Genomic DNA, 25,821 nt, shown 5'->3' with positions numbered 1-25,821 from the left:
GCACCGAGACCGCTCCCGTAACGCCTGCGGGCAGCGAGCAGATCCCCCTCCCTGGGAGAACTGACAGGCACTGACAGGGCTCCGGGGAGACGTGATAGCGGCCTTTGAGCGCCTGAAGGAGGGCTATAAGAAAGGAGGGGACAGACTGCAGCAGGCTCTGTGTGATGGGACAAGGGGAAGCGGTTTCAAACTGAAACGGGAGATTTATATTGGACGTGAGGAAGGAGCTGTTTGCAGTGAGGGCTGTGAGGAACGGCGCAAAGTGCCCGGAGGTGGCAGTGCCCCATCCCTGCACACAGCCGCGGTCCGGCTGGCCGGGGCTCTGAGCACCGGTGGAGCTGTGGGTGCCCCTGCACAGTGTGGGGAGCGGAACCAGGGCTGGAGCTGCTGTTGGAATCACCCGATGCGGTTTTGCCCATCTCCCCCTCCCCGTGGGCAGTGAGCAGCTTTTCACGCTGCCACACTTCAGTACTGCACAAAGGGATTCACGTTAGCTTGTACTCGACGTGCTTTTCCTTCGAAAGCAGCAGCGCCACAGTTTGTTTTCACACACACTGTTGTGATGCTTCCACATGACAACATTTTGCTTATAGAATATATTTCTACACTGATCCAAGAATTTGACACTTTGCCGATTTTTATTGTGTAGAATCCCATCCATTTTGTTGGCATACTCTTCAGTTTCTCCCTCTGTGCCACGGAGATGACATGTTGCCAGGTGGGTGTGATCATACCCAGCCTCCTTGATTATTTTTTCCCCTTGCCAGCCATCGCGTGGAACACAACTTAATAAAGAGAATGTCAGCAACCAACCGCATGCACTCAGGCCTGGAGAGTTTACTTCTGTAGCCTAACATCATCTAGTGAGAAAAGTAACTTTACATTCCTGTCCCCTAATCTGATCATGCTACTTGCTGGAGCAGAATAGAATGCCAAAGGAAAACAACCATGAATAATGCAAGAACCACCTGGGGCAGCTCTAGCCATGAGCATGCCTTCTCCTTCCAGGCATGCATGGTCCCACCCTGCTGAAAGTCAAATGACAGTTCTGTTGTAGCTTCCCTTTCCCAATAAAGAAAGCTGTTTCTTTTAGGAGAGAGTTGATGGCCCTGACCAGTATATTCTGTGCTTTGCAATTTGCTGGAACCTCGGATACTGCAGTTGTGTCAATGGCTACAGGCTAGCTGGGTGCATCGTGGGAGAGAGCTGGCAGAGGTGTGGAGGTGAGCCCAGGTCAGTGATGCTTCAGAGGACAGGATAAAGTAACCAGATGTAAGGAAAGCTAACAGTGCCGAGCATTTGAGATCTTCAGTGGTGACTTTTTAAACCCTGGCAGAGGCCACCTTAATAGAGACAATAAAAGAGGTTTTAATTAAAGCAGAAGGGTTGGGTCAGCCTGCTGGAAGGAAGAATATGTTGAGAAACACATAATGCTCTGTGTAGTTACACATCCCTCAGCACGCTGCAGTCGCACTGCTCAAGTGGTTATGGAAATGTGTCTTTTCCAGTTGCAGTCTCATTTCCACTCCCAAGCTTGCATTCCTTAATTTGGCAGCCACCTCCTCCTGCCCCCCCCCCACCCCACGCCAGCCCGGCTTCCCTGCTGCCCTCTGTGGTCGTTGACCAAGCAATCCCGGTGAAGTGTACTATGTGGTGTTGAAACCTTGAAGGGACACCATGGCAACAAAGCACACACAGCCCTCCCTGACCAAGAGCGGCGCTGCTTCCCACATCTCCAGAGATGGCTGACATTAAGCTAACAGGGCAAAACAATATTTGTGAGCGGCACTACAAACACGAGAGTATCTGACTTGCAGGAGATCTCATAAAAATGCCAACACCTGTCTGGTCTGGTGACCAAGGAGGCCTCAGATAGTCCCTCAACAAGCAGCTTTTGCAAGGGCAATGAAGATTTTAGACAGGAGGAAGTGAACGTTTTTGGAAGTTGAAGTAAATTAGAAAACTGCCTGAAGTACAGATGCAGCACAAGGAACACTTACAACCTGGAATTTTTTCCACTCGGGTAGAAAAAGTGGCAAGACTGGGACTTTCACAGGGACATCAGCCTCAACTCACACATGCAGGCTTCGGCTCTTGCTTTTTTGCAAAAAGAGTCATACCATCTGGGATGGCCTGATTTCCAAATGCTTGAAGCAGTGCTGCTAGAACAGCAGTGCTAAGTTTCAGAGCTGAAGAGAGGACTGTACAGTCACCTAGGAGGCATTAGGATTCTCACTTTGGCATCAAGAATAGAAGCAAAGGCATTCATTCTGTGGCACAGCCATTACAAACTAGCTACGCTGCAACCATTTGCTAGTGAAAGTCACCAGCTCAGATGCAGAAAGCAGATTCACACCATGCTGAATGCACTGACGTGATACGCCTGCAAGTCACAGAACAAGAGGCTGTGGCTCGTATGCACAGGCATGACAGGAACCTCATTCTGGTCTCAAGTTTGATTTAAAAAGTCACAACATTAAGTTACTTGAACAACTAAAAAGGCTTTAATTTATGCACAGTAAAAATACAAACAAACCAGACAGTGGTTTTACATTTGATTAACAGCAGTTTTCTGCACGTTAGTACTTGTGTTGCTGTTTGCTATGTAAAGTATAGCAGCATTTTGCACGATATACAACAGCTGAAGGCTCCAGGGCTGCTGACCTCTCAGCTGCATACCTACTACAAATCAATATACATTCTGCCCTCCCCACACTGCTACACTACAACATGCAGGAGTCCCAGTTTAAAAAGCTACAGAGGGCCAATGTTAAGCTTTAATAAAACACAACCAGAACAGGCAGATTCATTTTTGGCCAGCTGTCTACTACTGTGTCAGGTACATGCAAGTGTGAGCTGTCTCTGACTTGCACACAGCTGTTCCCACTAAGAATCCTGCTGCATTACTTGTCCAAAATGAAGGATTCACTCTTTTCAAGAAGTCTGAATCTCCATCTGAAGTTTTATAATGAAGGAAAAAAAAAAAAAAAAAGCACCAAAATATATTGTGCAAATATATACAATGAGCAACAAATGGGGAGAATTGCAGCATTTTCCTGCCACTTTCAATTTCTGCTTTTAGATTCCCACTCTTTCTGCCGCACTGAGCTCTGAGAGTGCGTGGTACTTTCCTTTCCAAAATCCTTTGGCTCCCTATAGTCTGCAGTGTTCAGGAAAAAGAACATACAGCATCCGTGAGAGTCCTAACCCTGTAGGATGGGCAAGAGCACGGGACTGCTTCAAGAAATAAAATCTGAGAAGTGTCCTGTCAGGCTGTTGTGGTTTAATCTCAACACAGCCATTTGCTGACTCCCCACAAGAGGTATGAGGGAGAGAACTAGACAGGGAAAAGTAAGAAAACTCACAGGCTGAGATAAAGCTGTGCACACAAGCAATGCAAAAAAATAAATGTATTCACTACTTCCCATTGGCTGGTGGATATTTAACCATTTCTAAGAAAGCAAGGCTCCATCACCTGTAAACTTAGGAAGACCAATGCCATAACTCTGATTGTTCCTCTCCCCCATCCTTCTTTCCCTCTAGCTTTTGTTCTTGAGCAGGGCTGCATCATATTGCATGGAACATCTCTTTGGTCAGCTGTCCTGGCTGTGTCCCCTCCCGGCTTCTTGTGTTCTCACAGCCTCCTCACTGGCAGGCAGCACAGAAAGCAGAAGGCCTTGACTCAATGTAAGCACTGCTCAGCAAATACTAAAACATCAGTGTATTTATCAGTGTAGCCCTACGTGAACTACCACTAACAAAATGAACTTTGTCACAGCCAAAACCAGGACACAGACAAGGCATATAAAGGCAGCCTAAAGTCAATCTCAGGATGATAAAAGATATCCTGGCCCTACAGGACAGAATCACGGTCCACAGCGAGAAAAGGAATCTCAACAAACAGGTTTACATATCAGCAAGTATTTTTATGAAGGAAAGAGTTGCCTCTAATGAACCATGGTAAATACTGCCCACAGTAAGCACGTCAGCCACACAGCACTTATTTTCTAGGGTGGAGGCTGCTCTGAGCAAACGTGAACCCCCTTGACTTTGGGGCAGGAACAGAACAGACAAAAGACAGGCTTTGGCTGCAGAGTACGTTGTCAACTCTGCCTTGTTCCCCACGTGCAATGAGGAGATGTTGCCTTAGGGAATGGAATCAGCTTTCCTAGCTCCAGAACATTTAATGGCACAATTCAGACAACATGGGATGAATTACATTCAGATGAACATGCAAAGGTTAAACAACAAGACACAGCAGCTTGCACAGGGGACTGCTTGGCCCGACCATTAGTGTTCAGGTATGCTCACAGAAGTGTTCAGGAACAGCAGAGGGCCATGCCCTGGAATTTTTGAACAATATTCTTCTCTCTGCTCCCAAAATACTTTTGTGTGCCTTTACTGCTCTGAAACATGGTAAATAGGCTACTAGACCTGAGTTAGTGGCAAGAACTTCTGGTAGTAGCTCTTCGTAACATCGATCATGAGTTCCTGGGTACATTCTGGGAGCTCACCAGAAAAGAGTCCTGGAAGAAGAACATGAGTTTGACCATCAGTGTTCTTGCAGAAGAACACTGTGCAAGTACAAGTAAAATTAGAGGGAGCATACCTGGGCAGCCTGAAAAGACTGTGAAAGGTGGAACTACTGTTTCAGGAGGTAGTACTGTGTTGTCTAAGATTTTGCAGCAGTCTTTCAAAACACATCTACGACCCTAAAAAAAAAGATTAGGTAGAATTCGTACTTAAAATATAATTTTGCATATTCCTGACAAATTTGATAAGCTTCAGCAAGCTTAACTCTTCAAAACATGCACAGCGGATCATGGAAATAAAACTCTACCCAAATTGAATGCTCTTCCCAGCAGCATTTGAGAGCTGATATACTTTTTTTTTTTTTATCTTGAGGAACATTCTGGGAAAAAAATCTGTCTGCTTTTGACTAACACATGTGCAGCTGCATATTAACTTACAACAGTGTGCAAACTAGAACTCAAGTCATGCAGTAACATAGCAAGGGCTTCTCCAATTCAGCAGCGTGGCCTTGACTATTTTGCAATATTTGCACAGAATCGCAGTTGCACTTGTACTTTATGAGATGGCCACCATCCCTGGACAGGCTCATTAGCCAAAGGGACAGCAGGGGAGCATGCCCTTGACTCTTTGAACAGTATCAACTGAACAGTCATCAGTTCTGCCCACTGTCCTCAGAATAGCAAGACCAAAAGCATCCCTTTCTGTGGAGATGGAAAAGAAAGGCACAGGTACAGGAAGTACACTTGTTCCTGATGGTTGGCACAGATACCTTTCCACTGCTCTTACAAAGTCTTAAGAGTCTTGAACCTTTCAAGAGGCTCAAGAAAAGACCGGGAAAAAGTACTCACAATGACACAGTTCTTGCCTATGTGGACATAGGAGCCAATCTGGGCTGCATTGACAACACAGTCCTCCTCTATGAAGACATGATCACCAATGTGGAGAGGAAAGAAAGCAACCCTGCAACAAGAGAGTGTTTTATTCAGATGGTACAACATATAAACTAATTGACAATGTTATTAGACCCCCAAATCACATCGCAAAGTCTCTTGTTTCCATCTGGAATACCAGATGTAGTCTTGACACTATGGAAGACTGAACAATAACTACTCTTTTCTCAGGTATTTCTAAAGGATGGTCAAGATAAGCAACAGGAAGACCTGCAAATAAGCAAAGATCAAGTGAAACATGTTCATCACCTGCCTATTATAATATTTCAGTCTTTCCATATTATAGTATGAAGGAAACGCTAACTCTTAAGATAAAACTGAAGATTTGAGGAAGAGCTTTAAAGGGACATTTATGCAAATTACTGACAAAGCAACATAGCCCTCTGAACGTGCAAACCTTAGGTAAATTAATATATATTGTAAGCATATAGATTTCAACCTCAGCTTCCCTAAAGAAAGAATACCTCTTACCCTTTGCTAAACTTCTTGAAGGGTGGTCTGATAACACTGCGGCTTTTCACCACGCAATGCCGTCCCACTCTTACATTTGCCAGGTCACCACGGATGATGCAGTCATTCATAACTATTGTCTGGACAAGAAAGGGAAGAGAAATAAGTGAGCTGAAACCTGCTAGTGTTCGCAGCTATTATGTAAACTCACGTCAGGGAGACTGTGCGAGGAAATGCACACAATGCTCCAGAGTGGCAGTGTGGTGCTCAAAGCAGACACACAAAGCAAGGTGAGGCACAGGCAGAGCCACGGACAAAAGCACTGCCGTCTGCAGCACCGGGGGCAGACAAGAAGCGGCGCCGTGCTGTGACAGACGCAGCCTTCCCCCGTCCCACTGCTTACCTTGCCGTTGAGAACGATGTTTTGGCTGCCGCAGAGAACGGATTGCCTGCTCACCTTGTTGCCCGACGCCTGTGGGTAGAAGGGACAATTGCCGAGCCGAGCCGAGCCCAGAGCCCAACCCCTCCACCCGGACCCCAGGCCCCGCCCCGCACCGTCTCGATGTACTCGGACTTGTTGTACAACATCTCGCTCAGCTCCATGGCCGCAGCACTTCCGCAAAGCCGCCCTGGACTTCCGGTACGTCACTTCCTGCCGCCAGCCGGCGCTTCCGCTGTGAGCGCGGCCAATGGCGGCGCGGTTGCCATGGGCACGGCAGGCGGCAGCCATGGCGGAGGCGGCGAGCGGCGCGGTGCTGAGCGGGGCCGAGAAAGAGAAGGTCTGGCCGGGCCGTGTCGGGGCTGACGGGCCGGAGCCGAGGCCGGAGTTGCGGTCCCAGCTCGGTTCGTTGTGTTTTGCAGCTGCGGGAGAAGCTAGCGTTGCTGAGGAGGGAGTACAGCGAGACCGTCAGCCGGCTGCGGGTGAGCGGGGCGGGCCGGGCCGCGGGGCTGGGAGGAGGTGCGCAGGGCCGAGCCGAGCCCCTCCACCGTGTTGTATCCCCAGCGGGCGCGGCGAGCCGAGCGGGCCAAGAGCCACGGCGGGAAGGCGGCGGCGGAAGGAGCCCGGCGGCCCGGGACTGAGGAGGCCCCGCGGAGCCCCACAGGTAGGACCGGGCGCGGCCGCGCGGAGTTCCCTGCCCGCTGCCCGGAACTCGGCACCCATCGTTAAATTGCAATCTGCAGCAGCAGCCATCTGCTTCTCCCCTCACCGGGTGCTCTCTGATCCTTGCTGCTCAATCACAGTCTTTCGCTCTTGCCAAAGTTAATTTTATTGTGTGATGTTTTTTCTCGGATGCAGCTTTAATGGGTGTGCTTTACACACACGAGATTTCTTCCCACAGGCTGTAGTAATAACATATCTCCTGATGCTGGCAGACGTGAAATGTGTCACCCACAGACTGAAACCTGCTCAGGCCCTAACACAAAGGCGAGAACATCTGTCCCATTGAAACATAGTCCTGAGTTCTTCAGTAATGAAGTTAGCTTGCAGGACGGTTCACAGGCAAATAGTACACAGGTTAGCCAGGAAAATGCTTCTTGTGGACTTTCTATCACTGCAACTGAGGAGAAAAAAAATCAAACTTCCAGAAGTATGATGAAGCTGAGGAGGAGGACAAAGATTCTGGTGCCAGAAGGAAAAGAATCGGCGCATGATGTGCATCTCATCAGTGCTGATGTAATGGTGAAAAACCACCCTGCCAGCGTGGAGGAACTTAGGTCACCAGTCTTTAGGCGAAGCAGTTTCTCAGAGGACAGTGCTCAAATGGAGTCCAGACCAGTGCTCATGGGGGGGCAGGAAAGCAGTTTAACTCCTCCAGGTGCAGAGTCTGGAGTTTCACAGGATGTGCCTGAAGGTAGTATTCCTCTGGGAGTGTCTGAGCTGTTCCCGTGTGCTGTGGGGTACAGCAATGATGTCTGGCAGCCTGAGTCCCCAGGTGACACAGTCACATCTGATAACCGGGAAGCTGCACAGCCATGTTCAGAGAGTGGTGAATCTGTTTCACTTGATGGCAGTGGTAAAAAAGAATATTTCGGGACAGTAAAAGAAATGGACACTGAGAGCATGTGTGAAGATCAGGGAGAATTACGCAGGCTTTTGGATTTAATGTCAGAAAACGAAGTATTGCCCACTGATACAAGTAACAGTATGATTAATGAGAGCAAAGTCCATGGAGAAAATCAAAATGACACTGGTAGTTTAAATGCCTTTCCTTCAGAGCTCCCTCTGGATAATGCTGAAAAATTGGTGGAGAATCAGCAGCTTGAAATTCAATCAAGACTTTCTCATCAAGAGAAGGTTACAACTCCTGAAAGTGCCCTGAACTCTTGCACAGTGGTTGAAGGGCTTCCCTTTCCAGTTGAATACTATGTCAGGACGACTCGACGCATGTCTAACTGCCAGAGGAAAGTGGACCTTGATGCTGTAATTCTCAGTCATCTGGGCAGGAGCAAGAAAGGTCAGAGAAGTAAATGCAAACAGAAAGATACAAACTTAGGTCAGCCCTCCCAAGAAACTGTTGAAAATCATTTGGGGTCAGCAGCTGTGCCATTCCTTTGTGCAGAAAGTGATCCTGTGAATTCTAGTCCTCAGAAACATCCTCTTGCATCCAGTGGTAGCAGCACTTCACCTGGATCAATTTCTCAAAACAGCGTCAGCAGCACGAAGCGAGATCAGAGACAATCACAGAGGAAACAAAAGGGAAAAAGAAAGTCTACCTGCAGGCCCCTTGCAAATGAAACATCACAGGAACTTGTAGAAAGCTTGGATCTCATAATGCCAAGGGAAAGCAGTAGTCTGCTATCAAATGAGTATCAGAGTGAAAAGGAGAACTGTGAGGCTAATCTTGAAAAATCATCTTTGGATGGGAGACAGTTTTCTGTTGTTGCAGCTCTTGGGTCTGAACTGACAGGTATGATACAGCCAGCGAGTGCTGATCCTCCTGGTGGAAGCCAAGTACTTGGCAAATGCAGTGAGTCTCATTCAGAACACGTCCAGAATCCACTGCAGAAAAGCGACTCTCTGAACCCAGGGAATGAAACTTTTACCAGCCACACAAGTGATCTGGAATGCAACTTAAGTGTGTGTCAGCCTGACAAACATCCAGTGAAACACGTTAAGAATCAGCAAACGCACAGAGCCTGCAGGGCTGAGCAGCTCCTCACAGCCCCTCTGCGCCGCTCCCTTCGTTCCTCTGCAAGGCACAGGAACAGTCACATCTCAAAAGGTATTTCATCAAACACATGCTTTAAAGCTTGAGCCAAAGACCAAGGCAAGGAAACAGCTGAGTGTGGTCATGCACTGCTGTTCAAACCCTGCTGTATTTCTATTCAGGAAAATCTAATAGGGTTGATTTTCTTTTCTTGACAAGTTTATTTTTTTTCTTCTTAATTTAGATCATGATGGTGCCCAAATTCCTTGTGCAATTCCAGAAATTTCTGCCTCAGTACAGTGACAGAGAAGGAACAGTTGTGCATGGACGAGGAGCAGGGCTGGGAACTTCTTCAGCTGCCTTGTCTGCTCAGGTCAACGTTGTGCACACTGTACCTGATTTTTCAGTAAATGGATATAAATCTCTGTTTCTCCAACTGAATCTGCATATTAATGACTTTTTTTGTGTGGGGGAAAAAAAAAATCTAAGCATGAAACAGAAAGATGAGAATTACTGACTGCAAGTCCAGAAATATGTAGGAAAATGAAAATGTTTGGAGAAAAACAAAACAACCTGGTCAGGCACTCAATCAATTTTGGTTGTCTTTGGCAGTGATATTTTAGCTGAAGCATTGATGCAGAGCAACTGTGGAGTGTAGCATCTTCCTAGAAGGTTCCACTTCCATCTGTTCAGATGGACTTTTATGTTTTTTTAAATAGAGTGACAATCTTGATAAGAGATTGTGGTTGCTGGTTAATTTATGATATGACATTCTCTCTTGAATTCCAGGTGAGAACAAAAGAAGACCTGGCCATCAAGTGGATTCAGAGGGTCCTGCTTCTCTTGGCCTTGCTGCTGAAAACCCTGACATGTCCAGCTCTCTCTTTTCCTTCCGCAGTTTGCAGTGGCTGGCCCCCAGGCTGGATATCAAAGACTTTCATCTACCTGATGAAGAATTTGGACAACTGAAACTTGGGAAATATGAATCTTCCCCTGGGAACGACTTGGAGGTTTTTGTTCCTAGTGTGTTTGGAGATGGTGTGGCTTCAGAGGATGCACAAAATCCAGAAATAAATGCAGAAGGAAAAGAGCTTAAAACTAACCTGCTTTCACCATTCAAAAATGGGTTGTCTGAGTTACCTCATTTGGAAAGCCCAGCTGCCAAGGTGGGAGTTTCTACACATGAATTGCTATTTACTCCCATGGGGACTCTATTAACTGCTGCTCCTGCTCAGCGTGAGTCTCAGATTTCCTCATCTGTTTTCCCTGTCTTGGGTGCAACCCCAGCTGTTTTACCATCAGTATGCAGCGAGGTCTTCCCCAATACATGTTCTCTACCTCCTTTGCAAGTGAGCCTGCATTCGTCCAAAGAAGCACCTGCACAGGTCAGGGATAATAGGGAATGCAAAGGCTCTGCCATTCCACTGCACTTGGACAGCTGTGGTAGGAAGGAGGAGGGGCAAGGTACAACATGTCATTTAGAATTCAAAAGATGTCCTAATAATAGGTCTGATGGGGCTGTGGACTTGGAGGAGCATCAGCAATCACAAAGCAAACGTGAGGGATCCAGCAGAGCTTCTCCTGAGCAGGTAACATGCCAAGTGTCCTATGCCAGTATTCTTGTGGGTGAGTCCTCATCCAAAGTCTCACCTGACCTATAAGGAGAGACTTCCTTGGATGCCAGCCCTACGTGCTGTCTGTAAGCTGACTTTGTAAATGTTTGGTTTTCATCTGTTGCCGAAAATCTTCTCCCTGAAGAGCAAGCTCTTTAAAATCCTTCTTAAAACTACAGATGTGGGCTTCAGAGCCCGTGTTTGAAATAATAAAAGAACAAAAGGTTTCTGGCACCCTTATAATGTTGTTCTACCTTAAGGAAAATTTTCAGCTAGGATCATCTTTTACATCTTACCTGTGAGATGGTTGCTGAGAAAATGGTTTGTCTCTGAAGGGTGGGAATGCTGCTGAGAGGTGCAAAGTGGTGTGAAGGAGTAGGTTAGCCCATTGTCACCTGAGAACTACCTGGGCTCTCATATTTTTCAGAGGCATGCAAGAGCAGAAAGAGATGCTTCTATTGCAGCTGCTATCTCCAGTGCATACAAAGCGAATTCACAGTTCTGCCTCATTCTTGCAGGTGCTGAGTCTAATTTTGAAGCTAAATTATTCTGATTCTTTACTTGTTTGTGCAGAAAAAAACTGAAGCAGAACAGTTGACTCCAGTGCTGCTTGATGGCTTGAGAGAAGAGAACTTGCAGTTTGTTTCAAAGCTAAAGGTAGGATAACATCAGACAATTGTCTAACAGCTCTTTAATAAGTTTAACAAAAAATGCAATAAAATGCAAGGTGACAAGTTGGAGGGAAAAAAAAGAAACCAACAAAAAGCACATTGCCTAATTCAATCAGTTCTGTCTTATGTACAAAGCATGCTAAATAATTCCTAAATATGTCATTTTGACTGAGAAAGAATTTCAGAGTTTGTTTCTGACTAATGTGATACATCCAGCTCTGCTCCAGCTCTGGGCTCAGTGGGGTCCTTGTTGGTTTAAATGACAAGTGATTTTTGTTAGATGAGCTGACTGCTCCCTGCTCAGGGCACAATCCACCAGGTTTGTTTTCAGTGGTGCCTCACTGGCACTTGAATATGAACATCTTGAACATTCAATTTTAGCCTCAAGTTGTCACTGTGCTCAGTCTCAAGAAGTGTTTTTCTCGATCTGAGCCTCCATGCTATCGTAGGCATCAGAAGAAAACCAGCACTGTTTTGTTTTGGACAGGATTCTTCAAGTTCTTGTGCTGTGGATGTGAGCAGCGTGTGGTGGGAAGCAGCTGGCTGCAGAGAGCTGTGTGTGGTGACTGCCTGTGAGAGTTCAGTTTCCCTGTGGAAACCTCAGGCATTTGATTGCTGGGAGAAGGTCTATACTTGGCAACTTGGAGAGGTACGGGCACAGTCTTTATTTCTAGAACTCAAACAGCTTTCTTGTATCACTGTGTTAATTCCAAAGAAACAAAGAGCTTGAAGTCTTGGGTGCAAGATTTGTTCTTTGGATGGTGTTTTTCACTGCATCAGGCAACAGAATGACATCCACTGGTGATGAGGAAGGGCAGTGTTCTGTATGGTTCCATGCTGTCTGCTGGAACTTGACTTCATGTACTGAATGAATGGTGGCTGCTCTGTGCTCTTCCTTGTAGATCCCTGGAGACACCTTTTGTGTCATGTCAGTAGGGATTGCTTACTTAGATGAGCAGCAAAGAAATCAGCTGTTCAACTAAGTGTGTTTCTTCAGAGGGGTCTGAAAATTAGTTCTGCCCCATGTAGTTTTGCTTGAAACACTCTAGAAAATGGGAATGTAGTCAAAGGAAGAGGGACATTGTGGGTAACGTGGAATTCTTGCTGTGCTGTCCTAGATTCCTGTAATACAGATCATTCCTCTGCCAGACACCTGTAACCTTGTGTGTATAGCATTGGGAAATTTGGAGATTGGAGAAATAAGGTACTGTATTTATTTCTTCCTAACGTTTTGCTCCCCAAATAGTTGCAGCTTTACTCTCCTCTTGTGTAGTAGCTGAAATTGACTCTTACTAATGTGTGACTTTTTCAGTCACTTTTATTGTTGGAAAATATAGAAGGAATTTCTAAAAATCAATTATAAAGATTTGCTTATTCACCCTGGAGGTGATAGGCTGTTTAAATGGATTTCTTTAATATGCTGAGGTGTATTTGAATTATGCTTCCTTCTGTTGTTAAGCATAATTTTCTCCTAATTTAGGCTCTTGCTTTATTCTTCTGAGAATGACACATTCAAGCAATCACTAGTGAAAAGTGGGAATATAAAAGCTGTTCTTGGGCTAAAGGATGGAAGGCTGGTCAGCAGCAGCAGAGCCATGCAAGAGCAGCAAGTGGAAATCGTATCACTTTCAGAGTCAGGAAGGTGAGTCTTTTAGTTTTGGGGTGGTCTTGGTATGGCAGGTACAAAAGTAAGGGATGTAGAAAAGCGTGGGGTTTCTCTTCTTTTTGGAAGTGTGCTGAGTACAGAACACAATTACTGTTCTGACTGCCTTTTCTCACTTGTTTGCATCTGCTATTCAGGTGCAAGGACAGACAGACTTTGATGCCTCCCGAGGAAACTGTTCTGGCTTTTGCTGAAGTAGAAGGAGTGAGAGACGCCTTGGTTGGCACCACTGCAGTAAACAGTGTTGCAGTTTGGTCAGTGTTTCCTTTGCAATTAAATGGCTTTGGGTGTAAGTGGTGGCTCTGACATCTGCAGGCATCATGAAGGCGTGTCAGCTGGCTGCTGATTTGCCTGTGAGATAATAATTATCAAAGGGCCTGGTCTGGCCCTTTAAATTCTGTGCAGCTAGGGAGGTAGTGAATGAACTGTGCTGCTGTAATTCCATTTGTGTCATATTCAGTACATCTCTTCCTCTTGTCATGTTTCAGTTTGCTTCCTATGAAATCAAAACTGTCTTGTGTAGTGGTACAATTGTGATTGGGAAACCAGAATGAGGATGGAAATGCAGTCAGAATTTGTCTTTTCACCAACGCAGGAATTTGAAAACAGGCCAACTCCTGAAGAAGATGCACATTGGCTATTCCTACCCAGCCTCAATCTGCCATCGAGCATATTCTGACTCTGTACGTATGTCAGTATGGCACTCAGTTTATGCATGGATTGCATTGTGGTGGGAACTTGAAGGAGTGGATTGAAACATCATCTCTATTTAGAATCACTGAAGATATTTCAGAAGAAAACAGGTTAACTAGAACAAATAAGCCACACTGTCTTCTTCAAATTATTGGCCTTCTGTATTATGCTGATTAGTAAGTGGTGCTTCAAAGTGCATTCCAAAGCTTTGGCCAGGTAAGCTGCTAAGTGGGGAGCAGTAGTACTGTTGCCCAATGCCAGTGCCTCATTAGTCTCTTTCATTGTGCAGGCAGGTGCTAGCATGATGAGGCACATTGCCATCATCAGACAACCTATTTGAGTGGCTATTATTTACATAATATCCCTGAGGATATAAACTTCAAAGCCAGGCTTCACACACGTGATTCTTTGCCACTTGCTTCTACCTGTGTTGTGATCTGGCTGGATTTTATGGTTGTCAAGGATTTGATTGCTCTTAGTAAGCATGTATTATTTTGGGACAAGAATGTCTTGTCTAATAACAGTGGTTTGAGTCAGACTCTTTGCAGACTTCTTGTGAATATCTATCCCATCATATTTCATACTTATCTGTGGCTGTTCTGAGAGCTGCTGTGCTGGTTTACAAGGAACTTTTGTTAAATTAATAATTTCCTAAGGATTAAACTAAGGCCCAGAAATTTTACTTTCAGTGTCCCCTGGTCCTACAGCAAGTTTAGCTTTTACAAGCAGAAAGGTAAGCATGTAAGTCCATGGGGTCACTGAGCATTACATCAGCCCTTATCAGTCAGCAGCTGCTTTGCTTTCTAACTAATTTGATAAGAAAACCACTTGTATTTTATTCAGTAAAAACAATGCATCACTGTCCGTGGGGCTTTGATGATAGAGAATGAAGCAATTAATTATCGGAAAATTCCTCGGAATTTTTTCCTCTCTTACTGTTATTTTTAGTGATGTATTTTTCCTCTGTGTACCAGGGCCTCCTGTTTGTTGTTTTAAGTCATCCCCATGCCAAAGAGAGCGAGTCCTGTGGAAACCCCGCGTTCCGTGTGATCGCCTTCAACCCGAAAACAGCCAGAAGCACCGGGGTGATGTTTTCCTCCCTCCCACCTGGACACACTGGAAGGCAAGTACCTTGGGGATGCTGCCTGCTGTCTTCGTGGCACCTTTGAGGTGGTTTTGGAGGAGACTCAGTTAACGAGCTGAGCAGCAGTGCTGGCAGTGAGCCATTCACCATCTTTCCGATGATAAGAGGGCTGCCATCCATCACTTCCACTCGCGTTGTGCATTTGTTATAATGCAGCGAGGGTGTTGGCTTTTTCCTGCCTGCTTCCTGCACGAATCTGGGAGTTAACCTCTGAGCTCCCTGCGTCATGGCTCAGCAGGAGGGCTCTGCTCGCCAGAGCCACGCTGTAAGCTTCCTTTCCCTTCCCCCCCCTCCAGTCAAAGTGATTATGGAAATGCTGTAGCTGGATTCATCAGACCAACCCCTTAGTCAAAAACCTCCTGAGAAAATACGTGCAAATGAGACTGGTGTCAGCCTTTGTGATGTTAAGTGCCGCTTTGCCTGGTTTATTTATGTGAAGCAGCTGTTTGCAGTCTGATGACCTTTTCCTTCCTGTGTCTTGCGTTTTGAAGGCTAATCTATTTAAGACGCGCTGTTGCAATGCACTTACGTCCCTCACGTTTCCTGTGTGCGCGAGTGGTAGCAGGTTGAGATCCTGGCTAACAGAACAACTTTCAATTTCTGAGGACAGGGGAGTATTGCACGAGCCTCTTCCAGATGCACTAAAGATGCAATATTTAACATAACCTGGTTCTCTACATCGGCTTAAACGTGCTTGCAGATTTTTTAGGTGTATTAGAGCTAGTGTAGATTTTCTAGGGGCATAATAGCTCTGCATTGAAGGCTGTGCCGGCGTTCTCCCAGCCAAGCTGCAGCCTGGTGACGCAAGGTGTCTCCCGCAGGTACTTGGAAGGGGAGGTGAAGGACGCTTCGGCTGCAGCTGTGCTGACGTCGGGGGCCATCGCGGTGTGGGATCTGCTGCTGGGCCGCTGCACCGCGCTGCTGCCGCCCGGCTCGGACAGCCGCTGGACTCTGGTGCGCTGGAGCGCGGCGGACGCAGGGCTGCTGGCGGGGCGGGCGGATGGCAGCGTGTGCGTGTACCGCTACGCGCGGCACGGGGCGGCCTGACCGCGCCTCGCTCGGGGCCGCGCGCGGCGTTTGTTGCAGTCATTAAAGTGCTTCGGTTCGGTGACGCTCCGTCCGTCTGCGCCGTACCGGGATCGGGAGCCGCGCGGCCTCCCGCCGCCAGAGGGCGCCGTTTTCCCCCCGCTCGCCGTCACTCTCGCGCCGAGCACGCGCGCTTCCGGGCGCGGCGCGGGGGCTGCTGGGATCAGGTCACCATGGCGGCCCGTGTCCTCTCGGCCTGCGTCCGCCGCCTGCTGCCCCGTGCCGGCGCCGCCGTTCTCCCCGTCCCCCACGCCGCGCTCGGCACGCTCCGCCCCGGCCGCCCGCGGGCCCCGCAGCCCGCCTTTATCCCCACGGCGCCGCGGGCGGGTCTTGTGCCGTGCCGCCGCTACTCGGAGCTGCCGCCGCTGACGCTGGCCGACATCAAGGAGCGCGTCCTGTACGTCCTGAAGCTGTACGACAAGATCGACCCCGAGAAGGCGAGCGGGGGCCGGGCCGGGGGGGGCGGGGGCGGGGCCGGGGCCGGGAGCGGGAGCTGACTGCCTGTGTGCACCCCCAGCTGACGGCCGAGGCGCATTTCATGAAGGACCTGGGGCTGGACAGCCTGGACCAAGTGGAGATCATCATGGCCATGGAGGACGAGTTCGGTAATGGCGCGGGCGTTGGTGTGCGTCCGCGTGGACCGGGCAGAGAGGAGCTCCGTGTTCTGGGTTGTGTTTCAGGGCAGATCCGCTGCTGAGAGCCCCGCGCTCCCCATCCCAGGCTACAGCTCTGTTTGTTCTATGAGCATTCGGCAGCAAACTGAACCCAAGGGGCTTTGGCTCTTGCTTGCCTGCAGTTACCCAGAACATTTCCCTCTTCTGTGTTGGGGGAGCCCTGATTGGGCACCGATGGCTTCAGCAGTGCTCAGGGACACTGGCTGGCACTGCAGCCCCTGCTGCTTCTGCCTTGTCTCCTATCCAGAGTCACTGTCATGTAAGGTGTACGCACAGCCTACACCTTACTTACTCGCTGTAGTAACAAGATGCTGACTCTGACTTCAGTGGAGAAGCAGCCCCTGTGTATTTACTTTTGGCTGTGCTGCAGATGTCTGAGCCAGCAGTAATTGCTTCCTTCAGCCTTGCTCCTGTTTCCATTGTTTTGGGCTGAATCTATGTGCTTTCTTTCAGGCTTTGAAATTCCTGATGGAGATGCAGAAAAATTAATGTGTCCACAAGAGATTGTAGATTACATTGCAGATAAGAAGGATGTTTATGAATAAAAGCAATCCTCCAAATCAGAGTAAGTATAAACGTGCCTCTGCAGGGATCTCTATGCCACACCAAGCGCTGCAGGAATCCACAGTTCTGTTAGCAGGTGGTGAACTGACTTGGAGTCCATCCTTAGAGCTCTTCAGCTGCTCGCAGTGTGCTGAGCAGCGCTCCCTAGTGGTGGGTGACAGCACAGCTCTGAGCTGCAACTAGCGGCTGCTTTCTCATCAGCCACAGCCTGGGACAGCGGCAGGAAAGGAAACGATGAGGAAAGGGTTATTCCAGCGGCAGCCTGAGAGGCACTTGGGGGCTGCAGGGGAAGTGAGCGATGGCCTTAGGGCTGTGTGCATCAGGAGCACGTGGAAGCAGATTCCTGTTTGTTGCTCTTGTGCATGCTACTCACTTCCCCCCTGCCTCGATCTTCCCTGAGATTGAGGTGTAAAGGGTCAGTGAAGGAGCTGTGCCTGTTTGCTGCTCTTTCTGAGCCAAAAATGGATGGGGAAAAAAAAAAAGTGATAATCTTGCAAGGCTTGTGCAACTTCCTCTGGTGTTCTTCAGCACTTGTCATGTGTATAATCAATGAATATAAAGATGCTATAATTACAAAATAAACAAGAGAGTTTGGCAAAGCAGATTATGATAACAAAAAGAGAATAGATAGAAAGCTTACCCCCATCCTGAGCTCACTACAAAACTCCAGTAGAGCAGATCTCCAGAAGAGATCCTTGCCCACTGGCAGCCTGCTCTTAAATAGGTCTAGGAGAGGTGCAGCCAGGCTCCACCCCTCACGGCAGCACGGGTGAATTGCCTTCAGCTGTGCTCCTCTGGCTGACTCAGGGCTCCCCTCAGGTGGTCAATCAGAGGTTCAGGCCGTGGCTCAGCAGTTCCCATAACAATGTCTCTGCTAGACCAGCCTCTTTTGTTCCTTAATGTGGTAGCTTCCAGCTGATGAATTACTAAATGCATGGATGTTTTTTTTGAACAGGAGATGTCTACCACTAGGATGGCCCTGATGTCAGTGGGCATAAGCGCACATGCTGCATTGCTGCTGCTTTCATCAGAAAGTTGTACTTGGACATTGTATTTAAAGCTGTCTGAATATGTTGTCCTTTGAAAACGAGGGAAAAAGGAATAAATATATAAGACCATGATGGTGTTGATGCCTTTTGTTTCACAGTTGCAGCCCACTGGGGCTGGTTTTTAGGGTAAGGAACATTGCTGGGGCTCACTGCACTGTGAGCTGGCAGAATCAGCTGTACCTCCTGGAGAGCTCCTTGTGTGGCAGACTGAAAGAGAATCGTATACCTGAGTGGGAGCTCCAGTACAGCCTCTGCTGCTGAGCTGAGTCCTGTGATCTCACTGCTGGTACTGCTACTCTTTCCACTAAAATGCTTCTTTTCTGCCTTTACTATTTATTTCACAAATGCTGGCAAAAATGAGTCTCATTTTTGGCTTCTGTTTTTTGAATGGAAATTAAAGGAGGGGATGACATGCCTGCTGCTGAAATGCAAAACCACACTGGGGTGTTGGTAAGTGTAGCCCATCCCAGCACAGGAGGTTTGCTTTCAGTCTCTCAATCTTGAGACGGGGGAAAAAAAAAAAACAGTTACTTCTGGACACTGCACAGTTTTTCTTCTCAGCCAAGAAACACTTTTGTATGTCAAAGAGGCACTGCTGGGCTGTGAGCCAAGAAGTGTCAGTTGATAACGTGCCTTCCTCTGGCAATCCGGGTGATGGGATGGTGGAAAATAAGCCCCAGCTGCTCCACATGGAGCCTTAATGTGGGGTGGGTGCTGTTTTCAGAGCCTCCTCTGGAGAACCAGGTTTCACTCCAGTCTGCCCTGTGCCCCCGGCCTGAGGGTGCTCTGCTGCTCTTCAGGGCCCGGGCTTTGCTTTCATTGAGCAAGAAACAGCTCTTTCCTCTTAAATGAACTGTGAAATATTCTCTGAACGTGCCGTGCAGTGGAAACGAGAGAAAGCACTCGTGGCGGCTCTCATTGGGGTGGTACCCCGTGCGGTCATCGCTCTCGTGTCGGGGTCGATGTGAAAGAGCCTTGGCCGGGTCAGCGCTGCAGCTGCGTGCCGGGAGGGCGGCGGGACGGTCCTTCCCAGCCCCAGGAGGGAGCTGAGCCGCGTCCGAGGGGCTCCGTAGGGATGCGGCGGGCGGGGACGGGCAGCCCCGGGGGGGATCGCGGCTCCGAGTCTCCGCTCGACGCCCGCGGGTGCCGCAGGGCCGGGTTCCGCCCGCAGCCGGGTCCGCCCCAGCCCTGCCGCTCCGCCGCTCCCCGCTGGGCCGGGCCGGGCCGGGGGCTGCGGCTCCGGGCGCCTCCGCCCCGCGGCGGAGGGAACGGGCGGGGGCTTCCTGCGCTCCGGAGCCGCCGGCGGCAGCAGCAGCAGCAGCATGGAGCGGGTCCCGCGGCTCGTGGCCGCCGCAGGTGAGCGCCGGGAGCTCCGTACGGGACCGGGACCCCGCGACGCGGGAGGGCGGGAGGGGCCGCGGGGAGCGGCGGGCGCCGGGGTGCCGTCACCGTGCTGTGTCGGCTTCCCTCGGCCGGGCCCGGCGTCCGCGGGGAGCTCAGCTCGGGGCAGCCACGTGCGGCGGGAGAGGGTCCGGGCTCCCGGCAGCGCCCGGTGTCCCCCGGCTCCGTCCGCGCACGGGCGGACGGCGGCCGCGGCCCCGTTTTCCCCGGGGGATGCGCGTCCCCCCCGTGCAGGGGCGGCGTCCTCGCGCGCGTCCCCGTGCCGGAGTCTCGGGGCGGGGGGCTCGGAGGGGCGCCGGGCCGGGCGGTTCCTTCCTCGGCTCGGAGCGGCGCTCCGTCCCGTCCGTCCGGTGTCCGCGGGGCCGCGCAGCGCAGGGCCGGCAGCGGCTGCGTTCCGCGCGCCGAGACAAAGGCGGCGGGATCCAGCCGGGCGCCGAGCGATGCCCGCGCTTTTCCCTTCGCAGGAAATGACTCCCGAGGCACAAAGGGCCCCACGCCCGCCGCTGCCCCGCGGGAGCCGCGTGCAAAGCTTGGAAAACGCTTCACCCTTTGCGCAGCCCTGCGCTCTGTTCCGCGCCGCTCTGCCGGGGAGGGGCGGCTCCGTGCCCGCACGTGCGCTGCTTTCTGGCGGCGCCTCGGGCTCGTGCCGGTGTGCGGGCGGAGCCTTCGGGGGCGCGAGGCCGCGGTGCGGGACGGCCGTATCTCCGCCGCGCCATCGCCGCCTGCCGGGGCTTTTGGGGGGGACGATGCGCTGAGCCCCGTGCTCGGCGCTGACGCCCGATCCGTTCCTTCCGCAGTTCTCGTGGGGTGCTGGGCGCGGCTCTGCCCCGCTCTCGGCAGCGGGATGGGCTCCACGCGGGGCACGGCCGTCCCCTGCGCCCACCCAGGGGAGGGTTGCCGGACAGGTACCGTACCGCGGATGGGCTTTTTGCCTGCGGGGTGGGCCCGCGTGTTGGTGCTGTGCCGGAGGGCGCCCGCCCCGCTCAGCATCCCTCTGCCTCTGCCCGCAGATCCGCAACACGGAGCGGGGTGGCTGCAAACAGAGGCTGAGCTGTTCCCCTTCCCTGGGACCCCACCCGGGACTGCTGAGCCCTCCGGCACAAGCAGCAGCCCTGGGGAGGCCGGGACGGTCCCTGCGGTGCGGGATGGCGTGAGCACCGCGGCACAGCCTTCACCCTCTGCTGGTACCACTGATGCAGCTGCAGGCAGAGAGGGAACGTCTCCTACACCCCCTGGGGAGAGCCCAGCCAGGGTGCTCACGGCAGTCACCATGGAGCTCAGCACAGCTCCAGCCATCAGCACTGCCCCCAAGACTGAGCCCATAGGAAATGAGAAGGCAGAGAGTTCCCCAACCCCACAGAGGACCCTGTCGCATTCATCGTCCCACATGATGGTGCCCAGCAGCTCTAGGGGGCAGTGGGGAACCCCCAGCACTATGAGGACAGTGCTCACACAGAGCTGGGAGGGCTCACTCAGCCCCTCACACCCTGCCCTGGAGCCAGAGGGCAGGGGTGCCACCATCCCACGCAGTGACATCAGAGCAGGGACCCCCCAGGGCCTCACAACAGACAGCCCTGTGCCGGGGACGAGTGGGACACTGTCTTTTGTGGGGGGGCTGCAGAATCTGCAGAGCCCCCCTGGGGAACTAGGAAGGATTCATCAGGTGCTGGCAGGGACAGGGCCAGCAGGAGAGTCCCACTCATTGCAGGGGACAACCATGGCCTGGCTGGGTCCTCATGCCACTTCCCGCCCCCCTCTGCTGTTCCCAGGGGTTGCTGACCGTGGAGGGCTGATGTGGCATCCCAAGGGCCCTGGGGCCAGCACGGCCCTACTGCCCATGGAGTCACGTCTGCCTCCTGACCCTAGCACCACAGCCGCTGTCCCAGGGGTGACATTTCCTGGCCCTGAGGGAGCCCCAGACCTGACCATGGAGGTGTTGGGGCTGCTAAACACTCAAAGTCCCCCTGGGTCCAACCGTGTCGCCATGAACCAGACCTGGCATATCTCAGCCTTGCCAGGGGAAGCCCCACAGTCACTGGGCCCACAGCCCTCCCTGGGGCTCATCCCCACTGCAGACACCCACCCAGCAGCGTCCCCAGGGCGTGAACATGCTGAGAGGCCTCAGGTCCCAGGAGGGACCCCGGTGTGGGCAGGTGATGCTGAGCCTTGGGCAGTGACTGCACCACCAAGCACAGCCCTTCCCGCGGCCCCCAGCTCTCCACTGCAGCCAGCCCTGACCAAACCCACATCATCTCCACCTCTGCTGACCTTTAGCACCAGCATCACCAGCACTGCCACCAGCACACCTACTGCTACCAGCACAGCCACTGCCACCAGCCCCGCACTGCTCAGGGATGAGAGGACGGCCCCGCTGGATCCCATCAGTGCTGCATGTCGGGGGGCTGTGGAGGAGCTGATGCGGGGGCCCAGTGTGGTGCCAGGGTCCCCCCATCAGCCCACAGACCCCCTCGGTGGCACAGAGCCGCCTCCTTCACATAGCAGCCCTACGGAGCGGCCACACGCTGACCCCACATGTGTGACACCAAACCCAGAGACAGCAGGCAGGGCCACCCCGGAGTTCATCGTGGAGGATGAACCGCCGCAGCTGCGAGGTGGGCTGCGGGGTGACCCTCCCGGGAGCCGCCGGCACGGGGAGCGGTGGCGATGCCGAGCCCTTTCTGTCCCCGCAGCGTCCCTCCTGCGCGTGCCCTGCGAGATGGCGCTGGACATGGCCTTCGTGCCCGCGCTGCGCGACCCCGCGTCCCACGAGCACCACGTGCTGCTGAGCGGCCTCAACCGGACGGTGAGCGTGGGGCCGCCCCGTGGGGAGGAGCATCGCGCTGGGGCGGTCCCGCATTGGCACCCATGGCTCCCGCGCAGGTGGCGGCCCGGCTGGCGGCGGTGCGAGGCTTCGTGCGTCTCGAGGTGACCGCCGTCAGGTAGGGACGGCCCCGCAGTGCCCGGCGTTCCCGCGACGGTTCGGGGTGATGCGGGGCACAGCCGCAGTGCCGTGTCCCGCAGGGCGGGCAGCCCCCGTCAGGTGGTGCTGCACTACGACGCGCTGTTCGCGGCTGAGCTGGTGCGGGCGGCGGCGCTGGGAGCGCTCCTCGACGCGGCGCTGCGCTCCGGCGGAGCTGCGGCGGTGGGCGCCGCCCGCGTCCTGCGGCACACGGCACGCGGTGAGTGCGGGCGGGCGGCGCGGGGCCCGGCGGCTCTCGGAGGGTGCGGAGCGGCACGGCCCCGCCGCCGTCCTCTCTCCCGCTCTCCTATCAGCGCCGGAGCCCTGCGCGGCGCTGTTCTCCTGCCCCGACGGCTTCGCCTGCGTCGTGAGGGCGGACGGGAACGCCACGTGCACGTCCCTCTGCCACCGCGACTACTGCCGCAACCACGGCGTGTGCGCGCACCCCCGAGGCCGCGGCCCGCTCTGCCGGTGGGTGCCGCCCCGCCCAACCCCCCAACGCCGCGCGCGGCCGCCGCTCAGCGCCCCGCATCCCCGCACAGGTGCCCCGCGGGCAGCGACGTTTGGTTCGTGGGGCTGCGCTGCGAGCGGCGAGTGACGCTGGCGGGGCTGCTGGGCGCGGCCGCGGGCGCTCTGCTCGGCGTCGTCCTTCTGGGGATCGCCGTCGGGGCGGCCGTGGTCCGCAGGTTCCGGGCGCTGCTGCGGGAGGCGCGGGCCGAGCAGGGCCGCAGCAGGTGGGTGCGGGTGGGAGCGGGGCGGGGAGCCCCCGGGGACGGACGGCGCCCCGGAGCTCCGCAGCGCTCACCGCCCGCAGCTACCGCCGCTTCTGCCGCCCGGACGAGGCCGCGGCCCCGCACTGGGCGCGCTCGTGGCCCGGCTCGGGCAGCTCCCTGGACAACCCCGCCTTCAGCCGCTCGGAGGAGCTCCTGCACCTGCACCTACCGGACGACGGCTGCTGCTGCCGCAGGGACCCGCTCAGCGCCGCGCAGCGCCCGGAGCCGCCCGCCCGCGGACACGGGTAGGTGCGGGGCTGCGGGCACGGGGAGCTGCGGGGTCGAGCTCAGCCCCTCGCGTGCTCCCGGGTCCGACGGTGCAGCGCCCTTCTGCAGCCCGGAGCCGCAGGGGTGGTTTTCCCCCGTTAAGGAGCGGTGCAGAAAGGCTCAGAGCTGCAGTGGGAATTGTGTGCGTGCCCACGAGGGCTCGTAATTAGCGCTAGGGATTACTGTGAAATAAGGGAGCGGGAAGCTCCCATCTGCTGCCCCGGTACCGGGGCACAGCCTCCCGCATTCCAAGCCCTTCCGTTTGGCACCGCCGCTCTCAGAACGGCCCCAGCTGGCTGCAGCTGCAGCACAACAGCCCAGCACTACATCACTCTCCCGAGGGCCCCAGCGTTGCTGTGCCAGGAACACACTTTGACCCCCTCCCACCTATTCTAATCCCCAACGGATTTTGCCACCAGCTCCCAGTACGGCTGGGACACGAGCTGCAGCAGCATGAATGAACCCATGGTCGACTCAGGCAAAGCCAGTGATGTCTCGGTGTCCAGCTGGCCTGTGGAGCCCAACCCCTGGGTGCCCTTCTCCCTCCTGCAGCAGCACTCCAGGCAGCAACCGGTGAGCATCAGGCCCGAGCTGGGGGGCACGGAGGTCACATTTTCCCTTCCAAGGGGGGGGAACGTGGATCGAGGGTCCCTCCCGTGCCAGCCCCCCCCTGTCCCCAGCAGCCAGGCAGGCGGCCACGCTCCTTCTGCGAGGGGCTGGAGCTGTGTACGCTGGAGCGGAGCTGGACGGCCTGAGCGCTACAGACTGAACCGTGGCACCAAGCATCAGCTTTAAAACCAACCACATTTTATTTCCACGTAACAAGCTCAGTGAAAGAAGTCCAAACACTTTGACAATACAATCAACGCGGGCGTGATGTCAGTTCCACTCGATGCGGAGTCCTGAAAGATTATCAGGCAACGGTTTCACGGGGGTCAGAGCAGACTTGGGAAGCCAGCTTGGGCTGGGACAGCGTGGTTCGTAGCGATAGGTACAGAAGTGTCCAATAACACACAATGCTGGCATCCAACAGAGTTAATGACTTACATCCGGCAATTTGAAAATAAAGGCTAACAGATTGTTGAAGTCACATCATACTATGTACATACATGGTCTGCCCTATAGCCATTTCAGAACAAGCTAAGCCACTGTGAAGTGAAATACAAATTAAGCGCTGCTGCATTGTTTGTCATGATTAATGTAAATGAGGTATAAATTTAAACACCAGTACGTTTTAAGCATTAAAGTTTATTTTCCAAAATGCTCTCCTTATTTGCAAGTGTCCTCTTGAGCATCTAGCAGGGCACAAATGGTGGGGGGCGGTGGAAGTGGATGGAGGAGGGCAACGGGATTCCAAAGGTGCTCAAATAGAAAAGGAAAAGCAAGCTGCAGGTTTCTGCACTTAGATTCTCAGCTCACAGTGGGCAACGCTGAGGGAGAGTTTTGCTAGGATAAAATGCAGATTTGTTCATAAAAAAAAAGAAATCAGAAGGCTAAAAGAAAAATCAAACTATGGGGATACAGAGCTCTATCGTCTGATATTTTCATCGTATAGAAAACAGCCTACAAATAAAGTCACAAAAAATAGACAGTTATATGCTGAGCAGCCAAAAACATCATGATTTATTAATATCTGGAGAAACTTCATAATTCAAACACAACCAAACTGTACATTTTACAATCACATTCTATTTGTAAACAGTTAAAAGCCACTGACTTCTTTTGCATCTTCGGACACAAACAGTTAGAATCAAGGCAATGAAATGATGGCGATTTCTGCACTGTTAAAGTTTTTACCCTTGCCTAGTCTCGAACCCACCGACTAAACAAGCATCACGTAACACCTTTTGTGGCAGAGATGTAACTCGTCACTTTTGCAAGAAAGTATTTGCGAGAACTTTTCAAACATTTAAAACTTTTGTACAACAAACAATTCTGTAAGCCCAATCACTTGGTTACAGTATGCATAGTTACTCAGTTCGGCTTTAAGGTACGACAGTTAAACGTTAACACAGTCACAAAGCAGGAACAGCCACTCGATGGGATTACAAAAGAATCGTAGAACTACGGATTATCAGCAAACCACCACCACTCACTAAGAAAAAGACAGCGTCAGAAAGCAGGATGTCCAACTCCAGCTCCAAGCGTGTTTTTTTTGGCAGAGAAAAGTCTTACAGAGCAA

At 52.3% G+C, this 25,821-nt stretch overlaps 4 protein-coding genes and 1 long non-coding RNA gene across 19 annotated transcripts in view; 3 read left to right on the top strand and 2 right to left on the bottom strand.

Moving 5' to 3' along the window:
- Positions 1-619: 619 nt before the first annotated feature.
- Positions 620-6,567, bottom strand: DCTN5 (dynactin subunit 5). The gene is made up of 7 exons (XM_042864751.1): positions 6,489-6,567; positions 6,337-6,405; positions 5,955-6,073; positions 5,382-5,493; positions 4,610-4,712; positions 4,435-4,526; positions 620-1,343 (listed from the first exon to the last, which is right to left on the bottom strand). The coding sequence occupies exons 1-7, from the start codon at positions 6,534-6,536 to the stop codon at positions 1,323-1,325; spliced, it is 564 nt and encodes a 187-aa protein (XP_042720685.1). The 5' UTR covers positions 6,537-6,567; the 3' UTR covers positions 620-1,322.
- A 55-nt stretch (positions 6,568-6,622) lies between these two features.
- Positions 6,623-15,913, top strand: PALB2 (partner and localizer of BRCA2). The gene is made up of 13 exons (XM_042864449.1): positions 6,623-6,712; positions 6,795-6,854; positions 6,937-7,036; positions 7,274-9,157; positions 9,872-10,671; positions 11,269-11,352; positions 11,854-12,015; positions 12,485-12,570; positions 12,847-13,008; positions 13,167-13,283; positions 13,625-13,712; positions 14,697-14,845; positions 15,688-15,913. Exons 1-13 carry the CDS (start codon positions 6,623-6,625, stop codon positions 15,911-15,913), a joined length of 4,008 nt encoding a protein of 1,335 aa, XP_042720383.1.
- Positions 15,914-16,105: 192 nt separating this feature from the next.
- NDUFAB1 (NADH:ubiquinone oxidoreductase subunit AB1) lies at positions 16,106-18,308 on the top strand. Its single transcript, XM_042864481.1, has 4 exons — positions 16,106-16,389; positions 16,470-16,557; positions 17,080-17,191; positions 18,146-18,308. The coding sequence occupies exons 1-3, from the start codon at positions 16,126-16,128 to the stop codon at positions 17,169-17,171; spliced, it is 444 nt and encodes a 147-aa protein (XP_042720415.1). The 5' UTR covers positions 16,106-16,125; the 3' UTR covers positions 17,172-17,191; positions 18,146-18,308.
- Positions 18,309-23,478: 5,170 nt separating this feature from the next.
- LOC122175925 lies at positions 23,479-24,901 on the top strand. Of its 3 annotated transcripts, XR_006177573.1 has the most exons (3): positions 23,479-23,617; positions 24,059-24,212; positions 24,320-24,901. It is a non-coding gene; the product is annotated as an uncharacterized LOC122175925 (long non-coding RNA). The 3 variants fall into 3 exon arrangements; XR_006177574.1 differs by lacking the exon at positions 23,479-23,617 and having other exon boundaries at positions 23,665-24,212; positions 24,323-24,901; XR_006177572.1 differs by lacking the exon at positions 23,479-23,617 and having other exon boundaries at positions 23,665-24,212.
- TNRC6A (trinucleotide repeat containing adaptor 6A) overlaps positions 24,425-25,821 on the bottom strand; it is a 42,965-nt gene continuing 41,568 nt past the window's right edge. For all 13 annotated transcript variants that reach the window (XM_042863954.1, XM_042863955.1, XM_042863957.1 and 10 more), the window contains one exon: positions 24,425-25,821. This exon is cut by the window's right edge and continues 1,371 nt beyond it. The gene's annotated coding sequence lies outside the window, so the exon portion shown is untranslated.

The sequence above is a fragment of the Lagopus leucura genome, unplaced genomic scaffold (assembly GCF_019238085.1).
Source record: "Lagopus leucura isolate 7727_CA_CO unplaced genomic scaffold, USGS_WTPT01 Super-Scaffold_760, whole genome shotgun sequence".
Classification (NCBI taxonomy): domain Eukaryota; kingdom Metazoa; phylum Chordata; class Aves; order Galliformes; family Phasianidae; genus Lagopus; species Lagopus leucura.
Note: the sequence above shows the minus strand (reverse complement) of the source record. Positions and strands in the feature narration are given on the sequence as shown.

Coding starts and splice junctions, on each gene's coding strand:
- PALB2 (XM_042864449.1), top strand. CDS start 6,623: ATGGCGGCGCGGTTGCCATGGGCACGGCAGGCGGCAGCCATGGCGGAG. Junction 9,158..9,871: donor GAACAGTCACATCTCAAAAG/GTATTTCATCAA, acceptor CTTGAATTCCAG/GTGAGAACAAAAGAAGACCT. Junction 13,009..13,166: donor TCACTTTCAGAGTCAGGAAG/GTGAGTCTTTTA, acceptor TCTGCTATTCAG/GTGCAAGGACAGACAGACTT.
- DCTN5 (XM_042864751.1), bottom strand. CDS start 6,536: ATGGAGCTGAGCGAGATGTTGTACAACAAGTCCGAGTACATCGAGACG. Junction 5,494..5,954: donor TTCAAGAAGTTTAGCAAAGG/GTAAGAGGTATT, acceptor CTCTTGTTGCAG/GGTTGCTTTCTTTCCTCTCC. Junction 4,713..5,381: donor TAGGCAAGAACTGTGTCATT/GTGAGTACTTTT, acceptor CTTTTTTTTTAG/GGTCGTAGATGTGTTTTGAA.
- NDUFAB1 (XM_042864481.1), top strand. CDS start 16,126: ATGGCGGCCCGTGTCCTCTCGGCCTGCGTCCGCCGCCTGCTGCCCCGT. Junction 16,390..16,469: donor ACAAGATCGACCCCGAGAAG/GCGAGCGGGGGC, acceptor GTGCACCCCCAG/CTGACGGCCGAGGCGCATTT. Junction 16,558..17,079: donor GGCCATGGAGGACGAGTTCG/GTAATGGCGCGG, acceptor GCTTTCTTTCAG/GCTTTGAAATTCCTGATGGA.